Genomic DNA, 22,955 nt, shown 5'->3' with positions numbered 1-22,955 from the left:
TGAGGGGCAGATGAACATGGTGTGTCTCCACATGTGACACCCTGAGAAGGAAATGACATCACTTAAGTATATTCCAGCTGGGAATGCATAACCCAAATTGAACCCTAAGAAACCATCACACAAGCCCCAAATGAGGTGGTGTTTTTTTTTAAGGGACTATATTATTCAAAAATACTAATGTCATAAAAGACAAAGAAAGGCTGTGGAAATGTTTTAGATTAGAAACTAAAGAGATATGACAACTAAATGCACTATCTGATCCTAGACTGGATCCTGTACGTACGCACAGACATCTATTATGTATACGTAGAATACGTGTATTTCTATATGTATATTTATCTCTTTCTATATATATATAGATGTAATACATATTATATATATGTAACGTACACTATATATACATAATACATATTATACATATGTAACATATATATACTATATAGAGAGATAAATACACATATTATAATATATAATAGAGAGGAAGAATTGCATACATCTATAGAGGTGTATGATAATGTATAGAGAGAAGCAAATGAAGGTAAAATATTGACAATAAGTGAATGAATCTGGGTAAAGGGCATGGAATGTTCTTTGTACTATTCTCTTTTTTTTAAGATTTTATTTTTCCTTTTTCTCCCCAAAGCCCCCCAGTACATAGTTGTGTATTTTTAGTTGTGGGTCCTTCTAGTTGTGGCATGTGGGATGCCGCCTCAGCATGGCTTGATGAGCGGTGCCACGTCCACACCCAGGTTTCGAACCGATGAAACCCTGGGCCGCCGAAGCGGAGAGCACAAACTCAAACACTCGGCCATGGGGCCGGCCCCCTGTACTATTCTTATTCTTTGAATTTTTCTGAGTATGAAATTATTTTCAACTAAAGAAAAAATAAAACCAAAATACATATTAGAAACTTTTCTATATCACGATAGATTTATCATTTATTTTTGTTTTTCATTTTTCAATTCAGATATAATTTACATCAATAGAATGTACAGATTTTAAAAGTATAGTTCGATTCATTTTTACAAATATATACACATGTAACACCATTGAATCAAGAGATAGAACATCTCCTCAGAAAGTTCCCTTCCAGTCGATCTCACTACCCCTCACACCAACAGCAGCCACTGTTTTAATTTTCTATCATAGCTTAGTTTTGACTCTTCTCGAACTTTATATAAAAAGAATCGCAGAGAATATGCTCTTTAGTATCTAGCTTCTTTCTTTCAAGAGAATATTTTTGACGTGTGTCCATGTTGTTGCACACATCAGTACTTTACTCCTTTTTATTGCTTAATGTTATCCCATTATATGAATATGCCACAATTTCTTTATCCAGTCACCTCTTGATGGACATTCTTGTATAAGGCTTTTTGTGGACATGTGTTTTCATTTCTCTTGGATGGTAGGTGTATGTTTAACTTTATGAGAAACTGCCAACTGTTTCCATTGTGGCTGTACGATACCTTACCACTTTTGATGGCTGCAAAGTATTTCATTGATTGGGTAGACCATAGTTTATTTAACCAGTCCCCTCTCATTGGACATTGAGTTGTTGCCAATCATTTATTATTACAAACAATTTGGCAATGAATATCACTGTATATGCAGCTTTGTGCACGTGTGAGGCAGTATCTGTAGAATAATTTTTACAGGAAGGTCAAAGAGTGTGTACATTTTAATTTTTGATAAATACTGCCAATTAGTCCTTCACATTGATCACTACCAACTTCATTCCTATTCAGCAAAGTATGAAAGTGCCTGTTTCCCCCACATCTCTGTCAAAGTTATAGGTAAAATTTTTAATTTTATCGCTTTAATTTGTTATGAGTATCACAGTGTTTGTTTTTATTTTTACTCTACTGTTGCTTATATTTGTGTCACCCTCCTATTTTAGATCCTTATTTTCTTTCATCTGTGCCATTACAATTTCTCTTCCTCCTTCAATCTCTTTCTACAGTCTTGGACACCACCTTCAGAATTATATAACTCTAGTACCACTTTATCCAAGTCACTCCCCAACTCAAAACCTTCACTGGATCTCCATTGCCCTGAATAAAATCCAGACCCTTTATCCTTATCCTTAAAGAGCTGTTTCATGTTTCCTACCTTTTCTTCCAAAAGATTATCCCATATGTACTCCAACAAGAATCAGGCTTCCCCATGGACCTCACATAAAGTGTGTATTTCCTGCTTCCATGTCCTTACACATGCTATTCCCTCTGCCCAGATGCCCTCCTCTTCCTCTCTACCTCTGGAGTCCTATCATCCTTAGAAACCCAGCTCAAATGCCATCTTCTATACATGCCCTAACCAAACGGAGACAAGATGAAAGGTCACGCTTACCGGCACTTTCATTTTAAATTCATCTCGATAGTATTTGATGCCAATGTCAGTGAAAGTCCTCTGGAGAAAGCAAGATGGACGAAGGATGAATATGAGCTGCAAGTTTCCTGGAAATGCTACCTAGAAGGATCACAAAAAGCGTCAGGGCAAACGTCACATCCATTGGTCTCCTCTTGCCCAAGATCACAGATGACAAAGCTAAAGTGGACACCATGGATGCCAAAGAATTAGAATATATTTCATACAATTTCAGAGCTGAAAGAGATCCCAGAGGTCAGAAAACTCAAACTCCTCCTTAAAAACCAAACCAAACAAAAAAACTAAACAAACAAAAAATGTTACTGATTATAAAAATAATTCATACTCTCTATAGAAAAATTGAGAAACTAATAATAAAAGTACACATTAGAAAAAGAAAATCACCCATAATCTCATAGCCATTTTTAATATTTCAATCTAATTACTTACAGGCTATTTTCTCTGATTAAATATCTTTATCATGGTTAAATTCATACTATATAAATATTTTGTAACCTGCTTCTTCACTTAATATTATACCATGAGCTTTTATGATTTAAAATTTAAAATTCTTTGGAATTATTATTTTTCATGGGTGCACAATTTATTTTACCAACCCCTTATTGCTAGTGACTTAGGTTTTTCCATATTTTTACTATTATAAGTAACACTGAAATAAACATCTTTCTCCACGTTTTAGAACACTTTCTTAGAATAGCTTCCTAAAAGAATTACTGTCAAAGACTTAGTATTTTAAGGGTTCTTGATGCATATTATTGCCAGGTTGCTTTCAGGAAGCATGACCCTCATCTTGAGATAAGGTCCTGAGAAATGAGATAAGTAGATTCATATAACAACTTAGTGGCAAAGTTGGGAATCCAAGTCTCCCATTGCTCATGGCTTTCCATTCTTCCCATGGTTCCCAAAAGCAACTTCCTGATGTGCTTGCTAAAAAAAATAATCTTGTCTTTGCTGTGAAATATTCTGATTTATTAAGACTGGGATGAAGTCCACGTTTCTGTATTTTCGACAAGCACATGAAGAGATTCTGATTGGTAGCCAAGTTTTGAGATGCCCAAACTACAGTATCTTTTATGCATGAAGTGATCAACATAATTCTTGGACAAATTAGGCTCAGGCATCAAAATTATTCAACTATTGTCTATGGAGCCTGGGAAACCATAATTCTCCAGAGGCCAGTCCTCTGAAATAGTCATGGGCATTGTCAAGTGTCTAAACCCTCAGGGCATCAACTGTCATGGCAGTCATCTGAAAAATAAATCCTGTAACCAAAACTAAAGCAAAGGGACAAAACAATCCATGCACAAAGGGAAGGAGTCTTCGCTTCCCCCATCTTTGAAATGCAAGCTCCTAAACAGAAGAACTTCGCATTTTGTTATGCTATGACAGGACATGTGAGCTGAGACACTATTTGTGTATCTGGCTGAGGCTCTAAAATGATTGGAGAGAGACTCTGTGTGTGTGCATGTCTGTATGTGTGACTGCCTCTGTAAGTAGGCACAAGCGAGGCTTTAAATGTCTCTTTCCCATCGCAGCCTCCACACGCATTACCACCCCACCATATCCCATCCTCTTCAGCCAGTGCCAACTGCCCCAGGGAGCCTGTGCTTTGGTGGAAATGCTGGTGTGGCCAGCCCTGAGGTGTCTCTGCCCGCCCATGTGGCTGGGATCCCCAGTTTGAGGTCCCTGCAGAGAAAGGATACATCTACTTGCTGAAAGGCAACACACAGGGATCAAAATCAGAACAAGTAGATGGAAAAGGAAACCCATCCAAGATTGTTTGGATAACCTAATGTCAAAAGCAAGCACATAGCATATCATTTTGTCTGGTTTGCCAGTGTCCTTCTAATATGTGAAAAAATAATTTGCATACTGAAATGACTGTCTTACATTGGGTGACCCCCAAAGCAAACCCTAAGACAAGGATTTGGATATAAAGAGTTTATGGAGGAGGTATTTCCAGGAAACACAGAGAGGGAATGGAGGTGGGAGGGAGGCTGAGATAGTGAAGGCTAGAAAGCCAATGTACTAAGGAGAGAGGACTGATGTAGGCAAGAAGGGCTGAGACTCTCTGGGATGCTGTGTGGAACATAGCTCAGAATTGTCCCACTGAGGGGTGTGGAAGCTGGGGTATTTATCCACCAACTCCCACAACTCAATAGTTGCAGGTCACTCCTGGGACATTAACTTCCCAGCACTCTCTACCTGCCCCTCTTCAGTGACCAGAGAGGTCAATAATGTAGGGAGACTCAGGAAGCCTTTGACACACTCAGGAATTGTCTGCAATGACCTTCAGGTGGCAGAGCAGATAGGGACGTGACACAACAGCCTCTGCTAGAAAGACCTCCCCAAAATTTGGCATAAAATATTTGCCTTTTCCCCATGACTCTGATATGAAATGATTGATTAGACTATTTAAATTACTTTTATAATAATAGGAGAAAAAGAAATATTTACAGCTATTCGTGTCAAAGATGCTTTCACGGAGCTCCACTTGTCCCTTCGTCTGTCGATAACAATGATGAATCCGATGCTGGCAGCCTCCACACTGCAAAAAAGGGTGGTCAGGATCAGAGGCCAGGTGAGACACATGGGTTCTGGGTGGCTCCCTCAGCAGAACACATTCTGAGCCTCTGTGGCACTCCAGGCTCACGAGTAAACACGCTGCACGGCACAAGGGAATAACTGGGTCTGACTTTCCTAACAAAGGAACCAACTTCTTCTCCTCATCTCAGCCTGGTAGCCTTAACAAAACAGAAATATCTGGTGTCTCATATCCTCTCAAGGGCTGTGTTTATGGCTGGCAAATGTATGAAACACCCAAGGAGCACACATGCTCAAACCTAAAGGAAGATGCACACATCAGTTGAGCATCACACATCCCAGTGCAGGCAGAGGACCTCAAGGTTGAGCTCTGCCATCTATCCACCCTGAAGACTAACATTCTTGGAGCTATCAATATGCTTCTCTAGGAGTGAGTCCTAGAAGTGTTCAGAAATAATATGTCCATGGAAAAACAACCCCCTTTCAGTGCCTAGTATAAACAGCCAACAAACCATATGCACAAGAAGATACCATCTTCATTAAGAACAAAAGGAAGCTGTTAAGTTCCCTTTAAGTCCCCACAAAATTCTCCCCAAATTCTTTTAAACTAACGCCCTAAAAGGGAAAATATTTTTTTCTCTCTCTCTTTGGGAGGAATGGTATAAAGGAAAGAGCAAAGGCTTTGGAATCTAGTTCAAATAGTGCTGCCACTTTCCGGCACTGAGATACTGGGGAGACCACCTAACTCTCTAGAGCTCAGTTTCCTTATCTGTAAAATGAGAACAATACCACCAATAGCGAAGTGGCTAAAAGCACAAATTCTGAAGCCAGTCTGCCTAGGTTTGAAACCTGTACTCTACCATTTATATATTGTGTATTTTAGGGCAAAATTTACTCAGCCTCTATAGTTTCTGAGACTCCTCATCTGTAAAGTAGGAACAATAATAGTACACAGTGAGGGCCTGCCTGGTGGTGCAGTGGTTCAGTTCCTGCGCTCTGCTTCAGTGGCCCCAGGATTCACTGGTTCAGACCCCAGGAAGAGGAATGCACCACTTAGCAAACCACGCTGTGGCAGGTGTCCCACAAACAAAGTAGAGGAAGATAGGCATGGTTGTTAGCTCAGGGCCAATCTTCCTCAAAAAATAAATAAATAAATAAAATTTTTTAAAACTAGTACATATCTACGGGGTTGGTGTGAGGATTAAGTGAGTATGTATGGTACAGATGTATAAATTCCTCAGAAAAGTGCTGGCACTTGGTAACACTGTATAAGTATTATTATGATGATTTCTTATGCGCTTTTCATGGAGATTAAAGGAGAACAAGTACATAAAAAGTAGTTGGCTTATAGTAAACTTGAATAATTCTTTAATATTAGGTAAAAGGTGAGCTTTACCATAAAAAGTGTCTGTAAGTGAATAAGACAAGTTCTAAGAAAACTTTTCATGAAAGCATAAGTAGCTGATGTGAAGTAAGCAATACTGGGCCAACCCATTATCCTAGTTCCACAATGACCCAGGGTCTCTCACTGGGGACATTTTCCAGACCAGGCCACAGTGCAAGGAGGGGTGACCTGACTGGGTAGAAGAGGAAGAGATTGGAGATTATAAATGCAAAAGTGGCCAGGATTTGAGCGGAGTGGCTGTCAAGAAGGGAAGCCTCAGACAGTCCTCATGGAAATTCCCTTTTAAGGCTTAGCTAACTCCTGGGCCCCACAATTTTGGGTGAGACTCCAAGAGGCTGACCTACTCCAAGTGGCTACACATGTGATAACTAATGAGAAATTATGAAGCTTGCCTCATTCTGGGGAGAGACAACTGGTGTTTTGGCCCAGCCAGAATAGACAGACTTTGATGAATACCCTGGGCATTCAGGTGAAACTCTATACTTAGGTGGAAAGGCCATGCTCTAGGATAAATGAAACACCATAGGACTTGTTATAGGATTAAGGCTACACTCTAGGATGAAGGACAAAATGGAAATGGACTTGCCCTAAGAAAATCTAAAACCAGGCCTCAAAAAGAGCAAGGCACTCTACCAGTAATTTAACTGCCTGTCAGATCAAAACTTAATACTGTTTGTAAGTAGATAAGCCTCTACAAAATATCATCTATGATATCCAGCATAAAGTTAAAAATTAATAGAAATGCAAAGAGGAGTGACATCAGCATCATGGCAGAGTGAACTTGCCCAGGACTCTCTCCCCTCCAACATACAACAAAACGGAGCAACCATATTCCAAAAGAAAATATCCTAAAAGCACAAAAACCTTGCAGAGACACGCAGCCACATGACGGAGGTTGGAGAGGCTGGAGCCCCCCTCGGAGGAGCTGGAACATGGTAAGAGAGAATTTTGCTCCCTCTCCTAAAGACTGCAGTCACTGCCATGGGAGGCTCTGAGAGGGAAGGAGTGGGAGAGGGGTCGCATATCTGTGGGATCACCAAGGACTCCCTAAGGCCCTAGCAGCCTAGAGGGAAGCCCTCTAACAGGGCGAAAGCTTTTGCGTGGTGTGGCCTGATCAAGCCAAGACTCCAGGAGACCAGATAGCGAGAGCTGATCAGGAAACCTGGGACTGCACGCAGGAGAAAGCGCCACCCCCCAACCCAGATGGCGCCATCTTGGCTGAAGGCAGAGGGCTCAAAACATGTGGCTTTCAACCCCCACCCAGTAGCGATAGGCTGTAACTACAACCAAATAATATCAGAATGGGAAAGACCCGTCCTTCTACCATGAAGCAATTCATCAAATCTCCAGACTAGAGAGAAAACAACAAGCACCCAGAACTCAATCCTGAGGACACAGAAATATGTAAACTAAACAATTAAATCAAAATAGCTATCATCAAAAAACTCAATTAGGTAAAAGAGATTATAGAGAATTCAATGAGTTCAGGAGTTACTTCACAAAAGAGATTGAAACTATTAAGAAGAATCAATCAGAAATATTAGAGATGAAAGACACAATGGAAGAGATAAAACAAAATATGGATTCCCTGAATGCTTGTGTGGACATCATAGAGGAATGAATTAGCATAATCGAAGATAGACATGTTGAAATGCTCCAGACAGAGGACGAGAGAGAACTAAGACTAAAAAGAAATGAAGAAAGTCTCTGAGAAATATCTGACTCAATGAAGAAATGTAACATAAGAATTATAGGTATTCAAGAAGGTAAAGAGAAAGAGAATGGAGAAGAAAGCACATTCAAAGAAATAATATCAGAGAATCTAGGGAATGAGAGGGAAATATGTGTGGAGGAAACTTCCAGATCTCCTAGATTTGTTAATGTAAAAAGACCTACTGCAAGGCATATAGTAGTAAAACTGGCAAAAATGAATGACAAAGAAAGAATACTAAGGGCAGCAAGGCAGAAGAAAATAACCTACAAAGGAACTCCTATCAGATTTTCAGCAGATTTCTCTGCAGAAACCTTACAAGCTAGGAGAGAATGGAATGACATATTCAAAATTTTAAAACATAAAAATCTTCAGCCAAGAATATTGTATACAACAAAAATATCCTTCAGATATGAAGGAGAAGTTAAATCTTTCCTAGACAAACAAAAGCTAAGGCACTTCGTAGCCATGAGACCCCCCCCACTACAATAAATCCCCAAGAAGGCCCTCATACCCGAAAAAAGAAAAAAAGGGCAAAAGGGGTCACAAAACACAAAGTAAGGAGACAAATAGGTAGACAGAATCAGAATGGGATAGCAAACATTCAACTACAGCATTAGGCTAAAGGGAAAGACAACACCAGAAACCAAGACAATCTTGACACTTTAACCACAAAGTCATAACACAAGTTGAAATAAGACATGAGAAAAATAACTTAGGAGGGGAGGAGGAAAGGGACTGAATCAGTTTAGACTAAGGAAATAAGAGGCCATCAGAAAATGGACTATCTTACATACAAGATTCTTGTCTTTTCTTTTAAAGATTTTATTTTTCCTTTTTTCTCCCCAAAGCCCCCCAGTATATAGTTGTGTATTTTGAGTTGTGGGTCCTTCTAGTTGTGGCATGTGGGATGCCACCTCAGCATGGCCTGATGAGCAGTACCATGTCAGCACCCAGGATTCGAACTGGCAAAACCCTGGGCTGCCGCAGCAGAGTGCATGAACTTAACCACTTGGCCACAAAGCCACCCCTACACTACTCCACTTAAAAGGAAAATAGTGTCAGAGTGAAAACACTGATTACAAGAGACAGTGATTACACTTTAACCATAAGGACAGAGATAGATTGAAAGAAAAAGGACAGTAAAGCATATACCATCCAATCACTAATCATAAGAAAGCCAGTGTGGCTATATTAATACTAGAAAAAGTAGTGTTCAAGACAAGGAGCATTGCCAGAGATAAATGATTTATAAAGACAAGAGGGTCAGTTTATCAGGAAGACATAACTATCCTAAACGTGTACGTATGCAGTAACATTGCTTCAAAATACATTAATCAAAAAGTGACAGAACTAAAAGAAAAATAGATAAATCCTCAATCAAAGTTAGAGATTTTAACACTTCTCTCCTAGTAACTGATAGAACAAGCAGCCAAAAAATCACTAAGGATACAGACCTGACTTGGAAGATTCAACATCCAAGAACTGCAGAACACACATTCCTTTCAAATGCACATGGGACATTTATCAAAACAGTCCATTACCCTAGGCCATAGAGTAAATCTCAACAAATTTTAAAGAACTGCAATCATACAGGGTGTATTTCTGATCACTGAGGAATTAAATTGCAACTCAATTATTCTTCCATTTTCTGATTCATTTCTCTTTTTTTTGTTTATAATTTCCTTCAGGTTTAATTGCCATTCTCTTTTTTTAACTTCTTAAGGTGGAATGTTAGATGATTGATTTAAAACGTTTTCTCTCTTTTAATACAAGTATTTAAATCTACAATTTCCTCCTAAACACTGCTGTAGCTACTTCGCATAAATGTTGATATATTGTTTTTGTTATTGTTCAGCTAAAAATGTTTTCTAATTTCCTTTGTGATTTCTTCTTTAGTCTATGGATTATTTAGAGGTGGCTGTTTAGATTGCAAGTATTTTGCAATTTTTCTAATCAATAGTGATAAAAGTCAAAATGGTGGTTTCTTTGGTGGAGGGAGGTAAAGAAATGAGAGAGTAGGGGTGCAGATATTGATGGAAAAGAAGCAAAAGGGAACCTTTGCAGAAATGTTCTTTACTCTGATCTGGGTGGTTGTTACATGGTATATAAACAGGTAAACAAACGTTCATCAAGCTATATAGTTGAGATTTGTATACATTACTATATGTAAATTATAACTCAGTTTAAAAACCCAAACAATTAAGTAAATTCAAATTGTGAAAAAGGAAAAATATTATAAAATTTAAAAACAAATATCCATACTTATGGAGTGCCCAATACACGTGAGGCTGATCAAAGAGGATACAAGAATGAGCAAAACAGTTCCGTAGTACAGCAGAAGCAAACGGACTTTAATAACAACAATGATAATTTTAGATAACAATAGCTACTATGTATTGAGTTCCTATCGTTTGTCAGGCATATTTATTTTTTATCTCACAATCTTAGGAAAGATGATGTTATCTCCATTTTACAGATAAAGAAACAAAGGCTGATAGAAATAAAATAACTTGCTTGATATCACACTAGCAAAACTGGATTTCAGTCTCAGCTCTCTGATACTGATGTTCATGCCTTTAAAAACCCCATCCCATGGCTCCCCTTCAATTTTTTCTCACAGCAGATATACTTGTACCTTGCGGCAGTTTTATTTTGCATATGTTGCTGTTACTAGTGTTTTCTTTTCTTGTTTCTTTAAACCAAATAATCAGTGGAGAATGTTCTAAGGGAGCATCTGGGGCTCTTAAACAAGGTGGAGCCGGGAGAGGAATATAGCATATAGTACATAAACACAGGCTGTTCTTTGATCTACGAAATAAGCAGCTGCCAGCATATATGGCCTCCCCAGCCACACTGAGGGCAAATGCCCCTCACAGCAAGGCTCTTGTTAGCTCCATCCATGCTCCAAGACCAGAGCATCTGGGTAAACAGAGTGGGACCTGCTGGGAAAATACCTGTATACATAAAGGGCTGTGTCTCCTGACACAATTGTGTACAGGCCACAGTTCAGGAAGAAGAGATAATGAATCACAACAATGATTTTGAATATACTTCCCATAAAGTACATATTCTAAACAATGTGCAGTAATATCAACAACTGGGGGTGGGGGTCCATTCTATCTGGTTCAACAGAAGGGTCAAAACCTCAACTAAACCAAATGCACAGGAAATGGAGTTTCTGAACCATGTATTTCTTTAAGTAACACTTGGCTGTTTTAATCTCTATCGTTCTCTTAACACTATTGTTCTTTTTGATCTCTATTGTTCTTTTCAAGGTCCTATGATGTGCTAGACACCTGCATAAATGTTATTTAATAAAATCCTCACAACCAGGTTGGTGATAATATTTCCACTTTATAGATGAGGAAACGAATCCTCAGAGATGTTTAAAAAATAATAATTACTTGCCCAAAGTCACACACTATGTGCAGAGTTAAGATTCAGTTGAAGTGGTCAGACTCTGAGACCAATGCTCATGACACAAAATCCATACTCTCTTGGTCTGGAAGATATTTTAACACTATATTCCCACATTTTCCAATCTTAGTAACTCTTCCATAACAAACAGAATTGAATTTTTGATGAGTCAAACCTGTCATTTAGAATATGACTAAATATAAATATGTAAGTGTAAGATGTGTTCTGACCACAAAATACCACAGCAGTTCTGTGGTGGATGTGGCATTTACTTTCTCACTTAGGCTCTCATGCTAATATACTTTCCTATGATTTACCTTTTTCGGTAACCTAGGTATAGAAAATATTTTGGTTAACTGAAATTTTGCTGGATTGCTATAAGAACTGAGTCAAACATAGGGTGACCAACCATCCCAGTTTGTCCAGGCCTGAGTAGTTTCCTGGGCACAGGAGTGTTGTTAGGGCCACTCACGTAAACAGTAATCTTTACTATACATATTAAAGATTTTGTTCTTATTATTGTTAAAGTAAATCAGGGTATAGGGCCTTGCTCTGGTCTCTGATGCATATCTAATACAACAAAGACTATCAGGAACTAAGATCAGATGTCTGCCCTACCCGGAGACCAGTCCCTATATAACTGGCCTGTTGTCTTTGCTCTGTAAGATGGCTCTTTTGGATGTTAGTCCCCTCATCTTCTGATTTGCCAGCTTATTGCTTAATAAATGCCCTTTCTCCCCTACCACCTTGCCTCTTGACTGTTGGCTTGTCCTGTGGCAGGTAGAAGAACTCTCTTTCGGCGCTAACACTTTCAGTGCTAAAACATGGGCGGTCTCAGGAAAACCGGGATAGTTGGCAACCCAAATTCAAATGTCTAATTCCAAGCTCTAATACAACTTTCTCTGGCATACTGCCTATGGGGCTTCTTACTGGAGGAAATCAAACTACTTTTTAGGACTATTTATGTTTGTTGACTGTTACACTTTGATCTTAAGTAGTCTTAGGAATTGCCTTCTGAATGATAGTGCTCAAAGTTGTTCCTGGTATAGAAGTAAGAATGATTAGCCTATGCTTTTTGTTTTTTTAAAAAAAATATTCTTCAGGGCCGGCCTGGTAGTGCAGCGGTTAAGTTTGCACATTCCACTTCTCAGTGGCCCAGGGTTCACCGTTCAGATCCCAGGTGCGGACATGGCACCGCTTGGCAAGCCATGCTGTGGTTGGTGTCCCACATATAAAGTAGAGGAAGATGGGCATGGATGTTAGCTCAGGGCCAGTCTTCCTCAGCAAAAAGAGGAGGATTGGCAGTAGTTAGCTCAGGGCTAATCTTCCTCAAAAGAAAAAAAAAATTCTTCTAATTCAGAAGTAAAGATTTCATAATGTTTTCCAGTCTTACAGCATTGTCTTGACATCCTCATGTGCAAAATGGTGGGCTGGCACAAGCTCATCTTAAACACTTCTTCCAACTTTAACATTCAATGACTCTCTAATTCTATAAAGTGACTTCAAGTCCCTAGAGACCACAGAGGTATTCCTACAAATTCAGTTGATAATTTTTATAGAGTTTGGAAGACATTATAAGGTAATCTCAAATTAAGGATGGAATACATAGGGGACAATTTAATCTCTTGAATACTTCAGAATCTTCCTCATATCTTCCTTCTCTTCTCAAACCTAAAACCTCACCTTACCTTACCTTTTGATATATTCTTTGATGTTTCATCCAGAGTGGAAAGTTGCTTCCCATTTTTTCTGTAGGAAAATTAAAGTCTTTATTTAGAATGGACTGAAGGCTGTGACTCCAGTGTTCTCCTTGATGATAATGGCAATTCCTTGCCCAAACCAATGAGGAGAACCAGATGTGCTCCTGCTGCACAGAAAAGCCAGCAAAGAACAGTGCTCTGAGGAACAGCAATGGTTCTTGGGTGAGAGAAGGACGGAGAATCTATAGAACAACCAATGGCAATGCACCCCTCTCCCCTTTGTGGATCCTGATTCAAACAAACAAAGAAAAAAAGATAAAATAAAAAAAGATAATTGGAGAAATTTAAAAACTGCATTATTTGGTGATATTAAGGTATATTGCACAATGTGATAATGGTATTATTATGTTATAGAAGGAGTCTCTCTCTCTCTCTTTTTTTTTTTTTTTTTTTTTTTTGCTGAGGAAGATTCACCCTGAGCTAAGATTTGTTGCTAATCTTCCTCTTTTTGTATGTGAGCTGCCACCACAGAATGGCCACTGACAGATGAGTGGCGTAGGTTCATGCCTGGAAACTGAACCCAGGCCTCTGAAGCAGAGTGCGCTGAACTTGAGCACCAGGCCACCGGGGCTGGCCAAGAATCTGTCTTCTAGAAATACATACTGAAACATTTACAGATGAAATGATACAATATCTGCTTCAAGATAATGGTAGGAGAGAATGTGGGTAGAGCTACAAATGAAACACAATTGTCCATGAATTGATAATTGTTGAAGTTGGGTCTTAGAAACTTAGATGTTTATTATATGAGTCTTCTGAATTTGCATATGTTTAAATTTTTCTATAATTTCTTTACAAATTTTAAAGATTTTTTAAAAAACCAAATGTTCTTGGGTTTTGCTTGTTTGTTTGTTTTGTGAGGAAGATTGGCCCTGAGCTAACATCTGTGCCAACCTTCCTCTATTTTATGTGGGATGCCGCCACAGTGTGGCTTGCCGAGCGGTACTAGGTCCAAGCCAAGGATCCGAACCTGTGAACCCTGGGCCACCAAAGCAGAGTGCGAAAACTTAACCACTATGCCACCGGGCAGGCCCCCCCACCCCTTAGATTTTTTATGAGCAAAAAATCTAGAGTTATAGTAGGCTTAAAACTTTAGGAATCAACTCTACTCATTCACAGAATAGGCAATACTTCCCCTTTATAGGAGAAAGGAACAGGTCAATGACTTAGTTCAGCCCCTTGACAATGAAGGAATCCCCTTGTACATCCATGCAAGATGCCCATCCAGCTCCCGTAGACACATTGAATAATGGGATCTCTTGCCTCTAAGCCAATGTAATTCTCTGCCAGGCTGCTCATAGAATAAGGCGGCCTTGCCCTAAATTCAAATAGTCCCTCCTTTATAGCTTCCACGTGTCAAATTCCATTCCCCCGACCATTTATCTTAATGGGAAGAGAAACAGGTATGATGAACAATAACGTATCTGTAAGCCTGAAAACCCATCACGAATGAGTAAATATATGAATAAATTACATTCCTGGGTTTTTTTTTTTTATTGTACATACAGACATAAAATAAAATGCAGTTGTTTAAAGTATCGGCATAAAATGCTTCTAGATGGTCTTATGGACCCCATCCCCTCCACAAAAACACCCCACCACAACTTTCTTTAAATGATGCTCATTTCTAGAATATACATTAAATATTTAAAAACGGAAAAAACCAGGGGATCCTTTGGGGGAAGCAAAGATAGATAATGTCACTAGAAAAGGATCAGATCTTTTTGGGATTGTGGCTATGAATGAATTCCTCATTCGAATGATGCTGAAAACAGAGGGGAAAAAACACTCGAGGGCTCCTTAGTGGCCCTCCAAAACACTCTCAGTCTCGAAGCAGGTGGGGACAGAGAACAGGAGAGGCAGAGTAATTAACTACAGAGTCACATACAATAATGCATCTCAAATTTGAATGTCCTCATCAATCACCCGAGGATCTCGTTAAAACACCAATTCCGATTCAAGAAGCCTGGCATAAGGCCCCAGGTTCTGCATTTCTCATGTTGGGGAGCAAAATCTGCCACCTCAAAATCTGTCTCTTTGGGAGGGATTAATTTAGGCTGATTATTTTTAAAACAGAAGACTCTGGGAAGTTTTCTTGTTAACTCCCCTTTAATTGCCTAAAAGAATTTAGATAAAGGGCCTTTTCCCAGAATGGAGCTATCACCAGAGGGATCTACAAAGAATATGGGCTAGGTACGGTGGTGGAGATCAGAGTCTGCTCTGTGTCACATTGTCTCTGAACAGCCCAGCAAACATTTGTTTACCAAACACTTGCTTTTTCATCTCCATGTGAATGGCCTTCCTCCCTTTGAAGTCCCAAACCACTATCCTATTCTTCCTAGCTGGAGTTGGCATATAAGCCTCAACTGCCCAATTTGTCCTTGAGCCCCCCATATTCTCGTGGAACCCTCATACGTATGAAATTAAATTGGATTTTTCTTACGTTAATCTGTGACACGTCAGTTTTATTCTTAGGGCAGCCAGAAGTACCTAGAATGGTAGAGGAAATTTCTTCCTCCCCAAAACTAACAAGCTTCCAGGTGATGTCCAGTGTATGGACCAACATTGGAGTCGCTTAGGCAGTTGTGAACAGAGAGCAGCTGGGTGTAGCAATTGTCCCCCCATCTGTAGGAGTGAGAGTGCCTTCCTTTACAAATTAAATTGGCTTAGAGAGAGCCTATGAGTTTTGAAGCTGGGGAGAAGGCAGAGCAGACCTTGAAGAAACTCCAGCCCTCAGAAGAGAAGACTACAAAAGGAGGACTATGAAAGGAGGTCTTTCTAGAAGTAAATTAACTAAAAAACTATGCCTCCAGGGCAAAATCCTCTACTGTGAAAAATAAAGTCCTGCCTACTCCTTAGTCTAGCAGACTAAAGGGAAATCTGTTTACAGGATCTACCCGCTGTTGCAGAGTCAGACGGCCTCATTCTCCTCCCATTCAAGGGCAAGGACTTTGGTTAAACAGACTGACCCAAATGCAAAGGAAACACAAGCCAGATAATCATACTAACAATATAACCCTCATTCATAAATATGAAAAGGTAACCAAAGGCCTTCTGAAATGAATAAAACCAAAGCATCAAAGAGAAAGATTGAGGTGAACAAACAGAACAACCAGCCTGGAAACAGAAATAATGAAAGAAACAGAAAAGAACTTTTATATATTTTCTAGTTAGTAATCTCAGACTCTTGAAAGGATACTGCATCCATAATACAAAAACAGCCTGTTATGAAAAGGAAGCAGTGAAAGAATGAGTGATGCCTGTGATGGCCTGAATGTTTGTGTCCTCCCAAAATTCTTATATTGAAATCCTAACCCCCAAGCAATGATATTAGGAAGTGGGGCTTTGGGGAGGTTATCAGGTCATGAGGGTGGAACCCTCAGGAATGGGATTAGGGCTCTTATAAAAGAAACTCCACAGAGCTCTTTCACCCTCTTCCCACCATGCGAGGATACAGGTTGGTAGTCTGCCACCTGGGAGAGGTTTCGCACTAGAACCTGACCACACCGGCACCCTGATGTCAGACTTCCAGCCTCTCGAACTGTGAGAAATAAATTTCTGTTGTTTATAAGCCACCCAGTCTATGGTACTTTGTTAGAGTAGAACTAAGACAATGACAAAATCTAAAAATTTATGAGTTTACAAAAAAGAACAGACATGGCTGTTGACAAAATTAGTAATCTGAAATTAAAAGTTTATCACAAATGATAAAGAGAGGGACTTCTGGGTCACTGAGCAAAATTGGAATATTTACATATCCTCTAAAAACTATACAGATCAACGAAAAGAATAAAAGCTGAGCTACACGAATCCCATGTCTTGAGCATAAGTAGAAGACAGAGAACGCTACAAACCTCAAATTACTTGTAAACAGATTTAAAAAAAAAAACAAAAACACACCAATATCTAGCAGAGCTATTTCTTGAGCTCCTGCTACAAGCCTTTGCAGAGAGCTGGAATATGACAGTTAATTTTCATGTGTCAACTTGACTGGATCATGGATGTCCAGATATCTGGTTAAACATTATTTCTAGGTGTGCCTATGAAGATGTTTCCAGAAGAGATTAGCATTTGAACTGGTAGAGTAAAGTGGATTGCCCTCCCCAACATTGTGGTGTATGTATCACATTGATTGATTTGTGGATGTTGAACCATCCCTGTGTCCCTGGTATAAATCCCACTTGATCATGATGTATAATCCTTTTGATATATGGCTGTATTCAGGTTGGCAAAATTTTGTTGAGGATTTTTGCATCGAAGTTTACCAGTGATATTGGCCTATAGTTTTCCTTTTTTTTTTGTATTTTCTTTGTTGGGCTTTGATATCAGAGTGATGTTGGCCTCGTAGAATGTGTTATGAAGTGTTCCATCTTCCCTAGTTTTCTGGAATGACTTGAGAAGGATAGGTATTAAATCCTCTCTGAAAGTTTGGTAGAATTTCCCAGAGAAGCTGTCTGGTCTTGGGCTTTTATTCTTTGGGATGCTTTTGATTACTGTTTCAATCTCTTTCCTTGTGATTGGTCTATTCAGATTCTCTGTTTCTTCTTGATTCAGCTTTGGGAGGTTGTAAGAGTCTAAGAATTTATCCATTTCCTCTAGATTGTCCATTTTGTTAGCATATAGTTTTTCACAGTGTTCTCTTATAATCCGTTGTATTTCTGTGTTGTCCTTTGTTATTTCTCCTCTTTCATTTCTACTTTTGTTTATCTGAGCTTTCTCTCTTTTTTTCTTTGTAAGTCTGGCTAGGGGTTTGTCAATTTTATTTATCTTCTTGAAGAACCAGCTCTTTGTTTCATTGATCCTTTCTACTGCCTTTTTTGTTTCCATAGCATTTATTTCTGCTCTGATTTTTATTATTTCTCTCCTTCTGCTGACTTTGGGCTTTGTTTGTTCTTCTTTTTTAATTCAGTTAGGTGTAGTTTGGGATTATTTCTTTGGGATTTTTCTTGTTTGTTAAGGTATGTCTGTATTGCGATGAATTTCCCTCTTAATACAGCTTTTGCTGCATCCCATATGAGTTGGTATGGTATGTTATCATTTTCATTTGTCTCCAGATCTTTTTTGATTTCTCCTTTAATTTCTTCAGTGATCCATTGCTTGTTCAATAGCATGTTGTTTAGTCTCCACATCTTTGTCCCTTTCTAAGCTTTCTTTTTGTAATTAATTTCTAGCTTTATAGCATTGTGACTGGGAAAGATGCTTATTATGATTCCAATCTTAAATTTATAGAAGCTTGCCTTGTTTCCCAACATATGGTCTATCCTTGAGAATGTTCCACGTGCACTTGAGAAGAATGTGTATGCTGCTGTTTTTGGATGGAATGTTCTATATATGTCTATTAAGTCCAACTGGTTTAGCTTTTCATTTAATTCCACTGTTTCCTTGTTGATTTTCTGTCTGGATGATCTATCCATTGATGTGAGTGGGGTGTTGAGGTCCTCTACTATTATTGTGTCATTATTAATATCTTCTTTTAGGTTTGTTAATAGTTGCTTTATGAACTTTGGAGCTCCTGTGTTGGGTGCACAGATATTTTCAGTGTTCTTTCTTCTTGATGGAGTGTCCCTTTGATCATTATATACTGCCCCTCTTTGTCTCTCTTTACCTGTCTTTTCTTGAAGTCTACTTTGTCTGATATAAATATTGTGACACCTGCTTTCTTTTGTTTGCCATTAGCTTGGAGTATCATTTTCCATCCCTGAATTCACTCTGAGCCTGTGTTTGTCATTGGAGCTGAGATGTTTCCTGGAGGCAGCATATTGTTGGTTCTTGTTCTTTAATCCATCTTGCCACTCGGTGTCTTTTTATTGGAGAATTCAATCTATTTACGTTTAGGGTGATTATCGATATATGAGGGCTTAATGCTGCCATTTTATCACTCAGTTTCTGGTTCTTCTGCATTTCCTTTGTTTCTCGTCCTGTGTATTTTGGTCTACCAGTCAAGTTATGTAGTTTTTTATGTTGTGTTTCTTTGTTTTCTCCTTATTTATTATTTGTGTCTCTGTTCTACTTTTTTGTTTAGTGGTTACCATGAGGTTTGTATTCACAATCTCATGGATAAGACAGTCCCTCTTCTGATGGCCTCTTCTTTCCTTAGACTAAACCGATTCAGTCCCTTTCCTCCTCCCCTCCTAAGTTGTTTTTCTCACATCTTATTCCATCTTATGTTATGAGTTTGTGGTTAAAATAACAAGATTACCTTTGTTTTTGGTGTTTTCCTTCCTTTGTCTTTAATATTATACTTGAGTATTTACTATCTTGCTCTGATTCTGTCTACCTATTCATCTTCTTACTCCGTGCTTTGTAACCCCTTTCTCCCTTTCTTTTTTCAGATATGAGGGCCTTCTTGAGGATTTCTTGTAGGGGGGTGTCTTGTGGCTACGAACCCCCTTAGCTTATGTTTGTCTGAGGAAGTTTTTATTTCTCCATCATATCTGAAGGATATCTTTGCTGGATAGAGTATTCTTGGCTGAAAATTTGTCTTTCAAAGATTTGAATATGCCATTCTAGTCTCTCCTAGCCTGTAAGCTTTCTGCAGATAAATCTGCTGAAAGCCTGATGGGTTCCTTTGTAGGTTATTTTCTTCCACCTTGCTCCCCTTCGTATTCTTTCTTTACCATTCACTTTTGTCAGTTTATATGCCTTGCAGTAGGTCTCTTTACACTGACATATTTAGGAGATCTGGTAGCCTCTTCCACATGGATTTCCATCTTCTTCCCTAGGTTTGGGAAGTTCTCTGATATTATTTCTTTGAAGAAGTTTTCTGCTCCATTCTCTTTCTCTTCTCCTTCTTGAATACCTATAATTCTTTTGTTGCATTTCCTAATTGAGTCGGATATTTCTCAGAGGCTTTCTTCATTTCTTTCTAGTCTTAGTTCTCTCTCCTCCTCTATCTGGAGCATTTCAACATGTCTGCCTTTGATTATGCTGATACGCTCCTCTATGATGTCCTCTTGGGCATTCATGGAATCCATATTTTGGTTTGTTTCTTCCACTGTGTCTTTCATCTCTAATATTTCTTTTTTTTAAAGATTGGCACCTGAGCTAACAACTGTTGCCAATCTTCTTTTTTTTCTTATCCCCAAAGCCCCCCAGTACATAGTTGTATATTCTAGTTGTGAGTGCCTCTGGTTGTGCTATGTGGGACGCTGCCTCAGCATGGCCTAATGAGTGGTGCCATGTCCGTGCCCAGGATCTGAACTGGCCAAACTTCGGGCCACTGAAGCAGAGCACGCAAACTTAACCACTCAGCCATTGGGCTGGCCCCTCATCTCCAATATTTCTGATTGATTCTTCTTTATAGCTTCAATCTCTTTCATGAAGTAGCTCCTGAACTCATTGAATTATTTCTCTATGTTCTCTTTTAACTCATTGAGTTTTTTGATGATAGCTATTTTGAATTCTCATTTAGATTACATATTTGTGTGTCCCCAGGACTGATTTCTGGGTAAATGTCATTTTCTCTCTGGTCTGGAGATCTAATATAATGTTTGGTATTGCTAGAGAGACTGACTTTGTTTTTTCACATCCTGGTGTTATTTGGTCACAGTTACCGCCCATCACCAGTGGGTGTGGTCAAGAGCTACATATTCTGAGCCCTCTGCCTTCAGCCAAGATCCCAGGCACTGGAGCCGTGCTGGGCAGGTGGGGGAGGGGCTCTTTCTCCTGCATGCTCTCAGGATTTTCTCACTCTTCTCTCGCTATCTGCTCTCCTGGGGTGTTGGCTTGATAAGGTCATCCACTACAAAAGCTTTCACCCCAGTAGAGGGCTACTCTCTAGGCTGCAAGGGCACTTGGGATCCTTGATGCTCCTGCAAACAAATGTCCCCTCTCCTATCTCTTCCCTGTCAGAGGCCTCTCGTGGTCCTGGGCCGCAGTCTTTGGGGGAGGGTGCCAAGTTTTCTCTTACCCCATTCCACCTCCTCTGAGGGGGGCTCCAGCCTCTCTGCTTTCCCTCGTATGGCTGCATGGGTCTCTCCAACGTTTCTCGTGCTGTGTTTGAATGTCCTCTGTTGGAGTATGAATGTCCTTCTCATTGTAGGTTGGAGGGGAGAGATTACAGGGAAAACTCCCTCCGCCATGATGTGACGTCACTAAGGAAAACTTTTTAATGCTACAAGTCACAGTTCACAATGAAGATATAATAGTTATAAATATCTATGCTCCAAATACCCTAATAATAAGGAGACAGGATAGAAATACAAGGAGACAGATAGAAATATATTTTACATAGGAGATTTTAATACACCACTTTCACTACAAGACAGAACAAATAGACAAGGTATCGATAAGGTTATAGAAGACGTAAACCACATAATCAATATGGAAGATCTAAAGACTGTGTACTGAATAGTGCATATATAGATATATATATCTGATAATAGAGGATTCATCTTCTTCTCAAGCACACATGGAACATCCACAAAAATTGGTCAAGATAAAGGGTCACAAAGAAAACATCTGAAAATTTAAAAACCTTCTGTTAAACAACTCTTCAGGAAGAGAGAAATATAAAATATAATTAGAGAATTTCTAAAATATAGTGATAATGAAAATACTACATATCAGATTTCATGGGATACATTTAAAGCAGTGATCAGAGAAAATTTATAACCTTAAACATTTATATCAATAAAATGAAAGAATGAAAATAAATTTAATTTCAACTCAAAAGAATGAGAGAAAATAAGGCAAACCAAAAGCAAGCACAAAGAAGAAGATATTAAAGATAAAGGCAGAAGGAATAAGGTAGAGAGGAGGAAAGCAATAGATCTAATTTAATCAATCAGAATCCATTTTTTTAATTAACAAAATAAATAAGCCACCAGCTAACTTAAGAGAAAAAGGGAGACAAAGCCCAAGTATACAAACTAAGAAATAGCAAAGGGAAAATAACCACTGAAACATAAGAAATTTTAAATTTCTAAGAAACTACTTTGTGTACCTCTATAGAAACAAGCTTTACAAGCAAGGCATAAATAGATAATTTCTTAGGAAAATACAGTTTACCAAAAGTGATCTCCTTAGAGATAAAAGCTTAAACAGACCAATTTTCACAGAGGAAACAGAGGAAGTTATCAAGGCCCAGATTCACAGAGGAATTCAAATCATCAACGGCCATAAAGTCCCAATGCCATAAAAATTGTTTCAGAGCTTAAAAAATGAAAGAAAATTTCAAAACACTATTTATGAAACAAGTATGACATTGACACCTAAACCTAATACAGTATAAAAATAAAATTACCAGTTAAAGGATATAATGGTAGAGAGATCCCATTTAAAACAGCAACAAAAGATAAAATATTTAGGAATAAACTCAGTAATAAATGTACAAAACTATGTCAGGAAAATTGTAAACACTCCTGAAAGATACAAAAGTAGATTTTAACAAGTGGAAAGACTTTTCTTCTTCTCGATAGGATGTTTTCAACACCACAAAGATGTCACTTTTCCCTAAGTTAAATTATAAATTTAACACAGTCCCAATGAGAAGACCAACAACCTCTTTTTTGTAGAGCAAGACACAGAAAGAAAACAATAAACAACAGTTAGGAAAACATGCAAAAGTAAGTAAAGCTTAAGGGGCCAGGAGGGGAGGGCATATTAACTCTACCAGATATTAGACATACTTAAATCCTTTAGAGTTAAAATAATGTTTTACTCACTTATGAATAGATAGACCAATTAATTCTCAAATCACTGAGGCAAAGATGAACTTTTAAAATTAATG

At 38.7% G+C, this 22,955-nt stretch overlaps 1 protein-coding gene across 10 annotated transcripts in view; it reads right to left on the bottom strand.

Annotated features, from left to right (window-relative positions):
• The window catches only part of MCF2L2 (MCF.2 cell line derived transforming sequence-like 2), a 230,185-nt gene that overhangs the window by 149,922 nt on the left and 57,308 nt on the right, over positions 1-22,955 (bottom strand). For all 10 annotated transcript variants that reach the window (XM_070509354.1, XM_044771143.2, XM_070509356.1 and 7 more), the window contains 2 exons: positions 4,843-4,933; positions 2,347-2,466 (listed from right to left, as the gene is read on the bottom strand). In XM_070509354.1, the coding sequence (XP_070365455.1) occupies positions 2,347-2,466; positions 4,843-4,933 (211 nt within the window). The remainder of the gene's footprint in view (positions 1-2,346; positions 2,467-4,842; positions 4,934-22,955) is intronic.

The sequence above is a fragment of the Equus asinus genome, chromosome 5 (genome assembly GCF_041296235.1).
Source record: "Equus asinus isolate D_3611 breed Donkey chromosome 5, EquAss-T2T_v2, whole genome shotgun sequence".
Taxonomy (NCBI): Eukaryota; Metazoa; Chordata; class Mammalia; order Perissodactyla; family Equidae; genus Equus; species Equus asinus.
Note: the sequence above shows the minus strand (reverse complement) of the source record. Positions and strands in the feature narration are given on the sequence as shown.